This window comes from Trichomycterus rosablanca, chromosome 15 (genome assembly GCF_030014385.1).
Source record: "Trichomycterus rosablanca isolate fTriRos1 chromosome 15, fTriRos1.hap1, whole genome shotgun sequence".
Lineage (NCBI taxonomy): Eukaryota > Metazoa > Chordata > Actinopteri > Siluriformes > Trichomycteridae > Trichomycterus > Trichomycterus rosablanca.
This window is the reverse complement of record NC_086002.1, coordinates 13781199-13792881: the sequence shown is the minus strand read 5'-3', so window position 1 is coordinate 13792881 and position 11683 is coordinate 13781199. Positions and strand designations below refer to the sequence as shown.

The window sequence follows — 11683 nt, the reverse complement described above, 5'->3', positions numbered from 1 at the left end:
CACTGTATGAAGAGCAACTGATTTATACATTCTTAAAAATAAGGTTCCAACTGGTGCCCTAAAAGAGTCCCTGGTTCACTTTCTAGTTCTGGGTTTTAAGTTCAAAGCAGCACCCTACATCAGTCAGTAAAGAAAAACATCACTGATCTGGCAAACTACATTTTTACTGCATTTTTACCCAACACTACTTACAAAACCCTTAAAGAACATTTTAAATAACAGTGCAACCTAGTTTTTGGTTTTTTGCTGGTTGGGATGCAGAGGCAGTTCAGATGTGTTACCCTGGCAACAACCAGATTTTTCCCTTTGCGTTTCCTTTTTTGGTAATTGCACAGATCCAGATTTTACTCCAAATATCTTTTAATCCAGCACATTATCAACTTTTACATATTTAATTTAGGCTAAAACGTTTGACCCTGGAATGACCTTTATCTATTCATATTTAAATATCCTATTAAAGAAAATAATGCATAAAATGCCCTGACATATTTTTCATGAGCTGAGTCAGATATTAATGTTCTGAGCTAGTAATCAAAAATCATCTTAATAATTATTTAGTTATTATTATTATTATTATTATTATTATTATTATATTACAAACTGTTACTATGGAGTACCATGAATGCCTGTGCCAGTGTGGGATTTCTATGCTTATTCTGGTTGCCTGCCAGTTCTAAAATCATGCCCTTGTGCATGTGAATGAGTGATATGTGATGCCCTAAAATAGACTGGCTCCCTCTACAGAGTGTATTCTTGTTTGGCACCCAATGTTCACAGAATAAGCAGCAACAGTAAAAAATTTGTAATGCTTGTATAATGAAGTGAACAATAAGCACCTCATCTAAAATAGTTATCATATAATATAAATATTCATGGTATAGAATTACTCTAGTGCTTTGTGGCACCAGGAAAAATCAGCAATCAAAAGGTTCTTTAGTGAATCAGAATCAGTGTTCTTTTTAAAGTCAGGCCATTTCATTCTCATCAACCGCTTAATCCTGGTCAGGGTCCTAGCGAGTCCGGTTCAATTAGGAAGCACTGGGCGCAAGGCAGAAATGCCCTGGACAAAAGCCAATCCATTGCAGGGCTTTAGCCATCCACACAGCCCACAGGAATGTCATTTTATCAATTTATATATTTCTACATTTTGGTGGAATTGACTTTATTATTTGTCTGTACTATTAAATAAAGGTGCCAGATAAGAATAGAAGCTTCTAGGTTACCTAAATTACTTTTTTTTTTTTTTTTCAAATGTTGTAGTTATGTGATATTCTTACTTGTTTATTTTTATATTTGGACACTACACTGGACCAGTTACATCATTGTTTCTGCAGGAGAGGAGCTTTAATGTGTCTGCAGTGCACAGACTGCAGTGCACCCCCCCCCCTTCCTTTCCCAAAGATTTTGCAATACAAGGCCAATTCTGGTATTCCCCTATCAAGTGTTCCCCTTTAAAGAACCAGCCATTCAAAGGTTTTTAGGTAACAAAAAGTGTCCTGTAACTACACGTTAATTAGTTTCTTATTTCTCCATTCTTTACTCAAGATCTGTGAGCAAAGGCTTCCTTAAAAGGTTTTCAGGTGGTTAACAAACCTGCTAGTACATTTTCTGTATATTAAACTGATTTAATATTTATTTGCTGCCACAAATGCTTTTTGATGTATCTCCTCATTATTGTTCAGTTTCAATTCTGAATATTAGGTACACAGAACACTTTAGTCCATCTTATTTTTTTTGTTGATGCTAAAATAAAATCGTATTCTTGTTGATGAAAGACTAGGTTTGTTAACCACATGAAAACCTTTTGAGGAAGCCTTTTTCTGCTCAGTTGGAGAACATTTGAGTGCATATTTTCTAAAAATAGCACAATCTGAGAAGATGAGACTTTACTGTCATTGTAGTTATACAAGGAAACATTGTTTAGTAGCTCTCCGTAAGTTGGCAGCAATTATAAAATAAAATATATATAAAAAATCTCAAAAATACATTATATAGAAAATATAGAACATTTACATGGTGATATATGTATATATACACTGTGTTTGAATAGTGTACCCTGTGCAATCTCATTATTATGCATTTACTTTGCAAAGCAAAAAACTACTTATAATTTAACTGTAATCCCCAGGTGTCCTGATACAAATCCACTGTATGAAGAGCAACTGATTTATACATTCTTAAAAATAAGGTTCCAACTGGTGCCCTAAAAGAGTCCCTGGTTCACTTTCTAGTTCTGGGTTTTAAGTTCAAAGCAGCACCCTACATCAGTCAGTAAAGAAAAACATCACTGATCTGGCAAACTACATTTTTTTACTGCATTTTTATCCAAAACTACTTACAAAACCCTTAAAGAACATTTTTAATATATACATACAGTATATATATATATATATATACATATATATATATATATATATATATATATATATATATATGTATATATTTTATCCTATTTAATGTTGAATAAAAAAAGAAAAAGAAAAGAATAAAAAATGGAGAAATAAGTGTAATTATAGGACAGGAGTTGCTAGATTACTAAAGGGAAACATTCGGCTGTATCTTGTTTACCTAAAAAACCTTTTTTAACTTTGTTGATTTTTTTTATTTAAGAGCTATTAATTAAATGGTTGTATTGGAAGAACCAATCCATGCCATTACACCTAAAGAACCCCTTCTTGGCACATGTAAGATAAGATAAAATAAGATAAGATAAAATAAGATAGTTTATTATTATTCCACGGTGGGAAATTTGTAATGTTACAGCAGCTTTCAAGAATATAAAGATATAAGTGTTTATACATATATTTATATAGATATATAAAACAAATTTAAAAAGACTACCTAATTATTGCACATTGTTCAGGTTTACTTATAGGTATAGGTAGTGCAGATATAAAACCATATGAATTATTGTGATGGTGATGTGATGGTCTGTGCCTGATATTTTATGGTACTAATCATTAATTTAGTCCAACATTCTATTCAGGTTATTTTTATAGGTGCTAATAATGTGCTTAATTTGTTTGTGGGTATATCAATATCCCCCCACCGGTGCTACCCCACCTCCCCACCTCCCCAAAAAATCCTGTGAGCAACAGCGTGCTGCGATTAGTCACTGCGACCCGGTTTCTGATTGGACCAGATGGATGGATTAGTGTTTCCGAGCAGCCAATGGGGTGGTAGCGGGGGTCCTGTAGTAAAGGGGCGTGGGGTGCACGGCAGGGAGATAAACACAGACCGGTCCAAAAAAGTGGCACACATCTAGCCAACTGAGTACGTGTGTGAACTCTTCACTGCTTGCTTATAAGCTTGTGTTGGTTTATACCTTGCGACTTTTTAGAGCTTTGGAACGTTTTGATTGTTTTAGTCTGAGTTACTTGAGCTTTTACGTACCCAAGAAAAACTTTTACGCACGCATCGATCGTCATGTTACTGGACGCGGGTCACTTGGGCGCGTTCTCTCGCCATCATCACCCAGCGGGCGACTCTCATGACCGGGATGGGGGTTACGCAGAAGCGGCGCATATGGGCGCATTCAAGCTAAGCCACGGGGATCTGTCTCCCAGTCCGCAGGCTCCTGGTTACCCCACTCTGGGATCATCATACAGCGGATCTGCGTTTGGAACAGCGCGGGACTTTCTGCTGCGCGGCCGCGGCTTTGCTGATCCGGAGCGCGGATTGTTCAGCCCGGCGACCGGCGCTCTCCATCACTCACACGCAGACGCACAGAGTCATCTGCTCTTCTCTGGCTTCCACGATCAGCACAGCTCCACCAACAACGGTCTGTTTGCGCGGCCGGATCAGTACCACCCGGTGCCCAATGCGCGCCCTGATCCGTACGGACTCAATGTAGCGGCGGCGCACCACCACCCTCATCACCCGCACCACCACCCGCATCATCCGGCCGCGTTTTTCCGCTATGTGCGCCAGCAGTGCGTCAAGCAGGAGCTCGTGTGTAAGTGGCTGGAGAGCGAGAAGCGTCGCTGCGGCAGGACCTTCGGCACCATGCACGACCTGGTGGCGCACGTCTCAACCGAGCACGTCGGCGGCCCCGAGCAGTGCAACCACGTGTGTTACTGGGAGGAGTGCCCGAGAGAGGGCAAGGCCTTCAAGGCAAAGTACAAACTGGTCAACCACATTCGCGTGCACACCGGGGAGAAGCCGTTTGCGTGCCCGTTTCCAGGCTGCGGCAAGGTGTTTGCGCGCTCTGAAAACCTGAAGATACACAAGAGGACGCATACAGGTACTTTTACGCATCATATTTATATACATCAATATGTTTTATATACATGCATCTAATATGCACCTAAATATTGCTACCTCCTTTTTTTATTATGTGGGTTTTTTGGCGCAAAATTTGCGTAAATTGCGTAAATTCGTTTTTATCCTACTGTGAGTAGCAGTAAGTAAGGATTAATGGGCAGCCCTATGTTGGGAGAAGTGATAATAATGTGGGCTTCTTTACGGACTTATTTGCACGTAATTTTACTCCCATCCATCTGATTCATTATTAACTGTAAATGCATGTTGTAAACCATAACTAATTAGAACTACTTCACAAGTTTTTGACCTGTGCTTCCTAGTCATCGATATGCAAACACACATTAGGATGTGCTAATATCCCATTTCCATGGTTACACATTGGCACTATTGAAATAGGAAGTGCATGTGTGGTACAGCAGGAATAAAAATGGGGAGTAGGTGTGAATTGCACTTTTTATTGAAGGCTGAATACCAGCCATAAAATCTTGCTCAGACTAGTTTGTGTTCGGGAAGGTCAAGGGGTTTTTCTTCTGTCATTTGTACCATGGAATTGCATTTAAATGAGATTTTCAGCTGCTACTACACACTCAAAACATAATAATTAATGAATGAAGTGGATAATAATGTGTGCGTATTGTCTTTTTCAGGAGAAAAACCTTTCCTGTGCGAGTTCGAGGGCTGTGACAGACGTTTCGCCAACAGCAGTGACCGCAAGAAGCACATGCACGTGCACACATCTGACAAGCCCTACCTGTGCAAACTGTGTGACAAGTCCTACACCCATCCCAGCTCCCTGAGAAAACACATGAAGGTAATTGTCGCTATATGTCTATGTTATATTTTAGCATCGTGTCATGCTTGTCTAGGCCTGATTATTACAAATGAATGAATGATTTGAGTTCTGGTTGGACTTTATTAAATTTGATACAAATATCTCTCTCTGTCTCTTCAGGTTCATGATGAGCAAAGTCAAGTCAATGAAGCCTCACCAGCTGGAAGTTCTGGCTACGAGTCGTCGAGTTTGGTGTCACCTTGTTCGGAAACGCAGAGCACCACCATGTCTCCCGACTCGGCCATAATGAACAGCAGCGGCCACAGCAGCATAGCCTCCAATTTTAGTGAGTGGTATGTGTAAAAACGACCACAAACTTATGGACTCAAAGACTAAGAGCCACTGCAAAGAACTGCACCAGAAAGACCAGTAAAAAAAATGGGATATGGCCACAAAGGGTAGGGCTGGTTGGATACAATAAGGCCGCAATACATATTTCAGAGCATTGTTGGTGGATCTATTTTTATACCAATTGTTTAAATTTCCCATCATTTTCAGGTTATAGATATATAATTCATTTTGTGAACATTAAATAACATGTTATCATGATGTGGTATCATCGTGCTAGTGAACTCAACTCCAGCAAAAGTGAATTTAGTGATTAGTATTATTTATGTATATTAAAGGTCATATAACACAGTTTGGAACTCTAAAGCAGAACTTCAGCACATGCTGACAATCTCTAATATGTAGTAATGTTGTAAGTAATAACATACAACAGTATGTTACATTAATATCCTGTGTTTTAAAGCCAAACTGTCTGATTCAAGATGTTTATTGTATTAACCTCTGCTCAGAGTCAAATGTATATAAAATAAATGGAGGGTTTATGTTTTTTTGTTAACTTTTATCAGTATTGCACTGTGAATTGCAGACCAACTGAAGGAAACGTTTTGTGTATTATAAACAATAAAGGTTGTATTTCTTGTATGTAAAATAAATATTAGATTTTTCTGAAAACATGTGGAGTATGGTTGTGTTTCTTGATATATTTCATTGTGACACCAGAGAGAATTATAAACCATGAAAAACTAAATACATGTACAATATAGTAAGTACAAATTACAAGAAAACAGATTTATTATGTTTTTATAAATTGTTTTAAACATGCTGGCAAATACTGCAAAAAAGCAGCAGCAAAAACAATGCATCATTCTAAAGTCCTTGAGTGAAAATAGAGACTAAAAGAACTGATTTTGGTTAGATACATGAAACTATTTAGCACAGGTGGTATGGTTAGGTGATATATAATATATAACACAACATAGATAGGATACTGTTGCCTCACAGCAAGAAGGTCCTGGGTTTGATCCCCAGGTGGAGCGGTCCGGGTCCTTTCTGTGTGGAGTTTGCATGTTCTGCCCGTGTCTGCGTGGGTTTACTCCCACAGTCCAAAAACATGCAAGTGAGGTGAATTGGAGACACTAAATTGTCCATGACTGTCCTTGACAAAGTGTAAAACATGACGTTAAAAACCTAATAAACAAACAAACTTATTTTAACATTAAACTAGTTGAGCATTAAGATTTTTGCACCATTAAGAGATGGCTTTGCTGGGCAGCACATTGGGTAGGACTGTTGCCTCACAGCAAGAAGGGACTGGGCTTGATTTCCCAGCCTAGTCCTTTCTGTGTAGAGTTTGCATGTTCTCCCAGTGTCTGCATTGGTTGTCTCTGGAAGATCTGGTTTCCTCTAACAGTTCAAAGACATGCAGTCAGGTAAACTGGAGTTGGTAAAAATTGCCCTAGTGTGAGTATGTGTGTCTGCCTTGTATTGGCCTTGTATTGGACTGGTGACCTGTCAGGTGTGTTTCCTGCCTTCTGCCCAATAAATCAGACTTACTGCGACCCTGATAAAGCCAAGGGAAAACAGACAATAAAGGAATGAATATGGCTGTACTTTTTAGCTGCTTTTGGCAAAACTGTGATTGTGATTAATTATGTCTGTTGTAAAATGTATTGCATTTTATTCACGTTGTAATTGCTCATCTTTAATACTATTTTGCTTTTTACTTGTGTGGGACTGGTCTACAGAGTCTACAGAGAAACTTCTGTGGGTTATGAGCAAGGAAGGTTGTATTTTGTATAAGTAAATACATAATAGATATTCTAGTATATGATTGTGTTGTGACTATATAATGATGGATAATACTGCAAAACAGCTACAGTACAGTGACTTTTTAAAACCAACAATATTCAACATTTCCACTTGTTTTAGAACAGATTAAATGACATGGATATTATGATCAATAGTGCTTTGATTCCCATACAAAACAATTTATGAAAGCATAATGCACAGTAGCCTATTTCAAATGCAGTACACTATGTAAAAAGAAAAACACTATGAAGAAATAAAAAACTGGCACAACTGCGCAGGTGGTCAATAGGTTTATCAGCTTATAAAGATGATCAATCACACCACTCAGCCGATTGAACTTTATTTGGACGCTCCTTTAAGATTGGTATTGTAGAATTATATTGTTGCTATCAGCAGTGCAGGGAAATATACTTTAGGTGAAGCCCTAATGCCTAGTACCTAATCAGGCAGTCATCTCCTCCTTAAACTGCCATCATAGAAGCACTTTAGATCCATCATCGACTAAAACAAATGCCACCAACATGGCTTCTTTCCAGAGACTAAGCTTAACTTACTAGGAGTCTCTGGTCCATAACACTATACAGTAGTTTGCACATGTCACTCACACTCGCCACATTGTTTAATATCTATAGTTTTTTTGTTAAAAATCAAAACTACTAACTACTGTAAACTACCATCAAGCGCTTGTCTGACATCTTGACCACTGTGTAGTTACCATCTGTTGGCTGGGCTGCCCTTTTTTGTTGGACTGTTTTATTGCAGCCTGTTGTCTGTTGCATTGTTTTTATTGGTTTGGTCTTTTGTCCATTGTTGTAATTGTTGGACCTATGTAGGGTGGCCACTTTCATAACTCCCAAAAAGAGGGCATGACAGTGGGAAGTCAGGACAGTGTTTACCGCACACAAAATAAAACCTGTGATGCAACCAGATGAACAAGAACATTTATAAATGTTCTACTCACTACATTTAGCGTCTACCTGTGATACTTTAGTACTTTTAGAAATGAAAGGACGGTGAGCCAACCACTCAGAACTGTACGTTGTTTTTTTGTTTTGACATGTTGACAGCATGAACAGTTATTAAAACTTGTTAATTAACTAGCATTTCAGGGCTGGACGTTCCACATTAAAGTGGTGGCTTTAAACCAATGAAATGCATGTTCAGAAGCCAATGTTCGTTACAAGCATCTGCTTAGCTCAGAAAGGAGGACAAATAGATAGATATCTTTTATTTGTCATATATACATATACAGGTGTACAGTACAATGACATTATTTTCTTTGCATATCCCAGCTTGTTTGGAAGCTGGGGTCAGAGCGCATGGTCAGCCATCGTATGGCGCCCCTGGAGCAGACATTTACATTTTTGGCATTTAGCCAAATTTAGCAGACGCCTTTATCCAAAGCGACTTACAGTTTACAATCTAAGCAATTGAGGGTTAAGGACCTTGCTCAAGGGCCCAATAGTGGCAACCTGGCAGTGGTGAGGCTTGAACCGGCAACCTTCTGATTACTGGACCAGTACCTTAACCACTAGGCTACAATGTCCCAACAGACAGGGTTAAGGGCTTTGCTCAAGGACCCAACAGTGGCTGCTAAATATGTGTCCGTCCAGGCATTACGCAGGACTGCAGACAGGCAGATAAAAACCAGTCTGATACCATAGACTTCAATTAAATAAATTAATTGAAAATAACTTTAATATGAAGGCCCTCTTTTTTAATGAGCTCATAAAAAGCTAGTTACACCACTAATGCATTTATTACATTTTTTTTAAAAGAAAAAACACCTCCTGCACAAATATTATATACATATAAATGGATAAAGTATGGATAAAGTAATTGCCCCCATTCCCATTACTACCGCTGTATTATTATCTGCTGTTTGATTGGCTGCAAGAAAAACACCTCCGAGTTACGTTATGCCCTGCGCATGCGGACTGACTACGGGCACCGGCCAACATGGCGGCTTACAGGATCACTCCAACCTTTCAAAGAGTTTTGCACGCAGTTAAGGTGAGAGTGTAAGAACAGTATTACAAAAATAAACACTCATATGCTGTTGTTCTTGAGAAATAATAAATGTTTCATTTTATGTAACAATACGTGTTATAACATTTACAAGGCTTGGTTGTGCAGAGAAAACGCTGGTCGTCTGTATGGCTAGAACGTTAGCTGTGTAGGCTGTATCTCAAATTTCCTTTTTACTCCCTATCATTAGCACCCTACATAGTGTGAAGTAATTCAATTCAGTGGATGATTCAGGGCACTCGTGTTTAGACGAAGTTGATTTGGTATTCAGCCGCAAAGTCTGGAGACTATACGAACAAGTACCTAAAATGAGTTAATATGCACAATGTATGTTGTTAGTTTGTTTTAATAAATATATACATATATAATAAAAGTCGTTTTTAACAGTGCACTGAAATAAAATAGTATTAAAGCAAAATCCAGGTGTTTATAGCAGATGCAGCAAAAATTTTCAATGTCAAAAGGTTTTTAATGAAAAGACATATGTATAGCTCTCCTGCTGTGTGGCTTAACTTACTGAACCCATCAAAGCAATTTCCATTTAAAAGAATATCAGCAGGTGGGCAATACAATACAAAATTTACATAAAATTCCCTGGAACAGAAGTTTGCTCATGCCACTTAATGTAAACAATTGTCCTACGTGTAACCTTGTCTGTCTTGTTAAACAACCTGCCCTTCTTTAAAATACCCCAGTACATGACTGCTATTACTGTAAGCTGCACAAACGTTAAGTCACAATTTTCATAACATTTATTATATAATTACAGACATTTACTAAAACCATAAGTTTTTGGACCATGTTAACATGATTGTGATCAACACATTTATGGTGCAAATCTTCCATGGAGGACATTTAACTACTCCAGCATCATTGTCATGGTTATAAAACCATTTAAATGACTTTATGTCATGTTAAAATTACTTCTTATAAGATGGTAAATTGTGACTAAAGGATACCCATGGTCCAAAGCACCTTGCATTACAGTTAGAGCATACAGTCTAAGCAGTTGAAGGTTAAGGGCCTTGCTCAAGGGCCCAACAGTGGAAACCTGGCAGTGGTGGGGCTTGAACTGGCAACTTTTAGGTTACTAGTCCAGTACCCTAACCACTAAGCTACAACTGCCCCTGGTTCAGTCATAAAGACTGAACGGGCGGCATGGTGACTAAGTGGGTAGCACTGGGTTTGAACCCCAGGTGGGGCGGCCTGGGCCCTTTCTGTGCGGAGTTTGCATGTTCTCCCCATGTCCGCGTGGGTTTCCTCCGGGTGCTCCGGTTTCCTCCCACAGTCCAAAGACATGCAAGTAAGGTGAATTGGAGACACTAAATTGTCCAGGACTGTGTTTGATATAAACTTGTGAACTGATGAACCTTGTGTAATGAGTAACTACCGTTCCTGTCATGAATGTAACCAAAGTGTAAAACATGACGTTAAAATCCTAATAAACAAACAAACATACAGACTGAACCAGTAGATGGTGAATGACCTAAAGTATTTGCAATATTACACTGCATTTTTTTTTTGACTCCAGTGTAAAATGAAAGTAACAAATGCTACACACTGATCATGTGTTTGCTGACTGATAGATTGGTGTTGAAAAGTGGGACGGAGTGTAAGAGCAATCACAAATTGAGGCACATAATTACGGTTTAGATTCAGAATGATCATTTGCATGTTGCTGCCTTCTACAATATAATCACATGGCACTATTGCACTACTTACACCAACACAACAATAATGTATATACTGTATATATCTGCGATACTTTATTTATTCTCATTCATTAGCCATTCATGTAGCCACTTTAGTCACCTTCCATTACTCTGTAAATACATATTAGTATATACACTGTACAATCAACATTATCTGTTTAATATTTTTAATATTCCTATATGTCTCCTCATTTCACTATCTGGTCACTTCTGCACTTTGACTGTAATATATGTAAATAATCTCTATCTTGCACTTCTGGTTAGATGCTACTGCATTTCATTGGCTTTGTACTCATTTACTCTGCACAGTGACAAAGTTGAATCTAATCTAATCAAACTGAATGATACAAAAAGTAATCATATTACACTTTGCGTTTCAGCACGGCTCACTGCGGCCGGCGTGCTGGCTCATAAGCCGCCATGTGTGTTACTCCACTGTATACGACCCCAACGAGAAGGTAATCTAGAGCTTATCAGAAATCTTAAATCTTATCACCTCTGTCTGCAAAAATCAGGTCTGGAAAGGAACTAATATGGTTGATGTTTGGGTACATATTGGTAAAGTCAAAAGTTTACATATACCTTTATAAGGGACACAATTTAATGATTTTTGCAACAAAATGATTGTTACGTTCCTCAAAAATATATATCGTGCATTTCCTTGAAATACAATCGACAGATTAACAATATACATACAGCATCTTATAGTTCTAATTCTTTATTATATCTAAAGTCACTTAACTGTGTGGCA

The 11683-nt window shown here is 38.3% G+C and overlaps 2 protein-coding genes across 3 annotated transcripts in view; both read left to right on the top strand.

Annotated features, from left to right (window-relative positions):
- The first annotated feature begins 3426 nt into the window (after window positions 1–3426).
- Window positions 3427–5684, top strand: zic2b (zic family member 2 (odd-paired homolog, Drosophila) b). Its single transcript, XM_063010450.1, has 3 exons — window positions 3427–4243; window positions 4911–5074; window positions 5216–5684. Exons 1-3 carry the CDS (start codon window positions 3427–3429, stop codon window positions 5396–5398), a joined length of 1164 nt encoding a protein of 387 aa, XP_062866520.1. The 3' UTR covers window positions 5399–5684.
- Window positions 5685–9142: 3458 nt separating this feature from the next.
- Window positions 9143–11683, top strand: part of pcca (propionyl-CoA carboxylase subunit alpha) — a 99651-nt gene continuing 97110 nt past the window's right edge. For both annotated transcript variants that reach the window (XM_063010544.1, XM_063010543.1), the window contains exons 1-2: window positions 9143–9205; window positions 11313–11390. In XM_063010544.1, coding sequence (XP_062866614.1) covers window positions 9152–9205; window positions 11313–11390 — 132 coding nt within the window. In that variant the 5' untranslated portion in view covers window positions 9143–9151. The remainder of the gene's footprint in view (window positions 9206–11312; window positions 11391–11683) is intronic.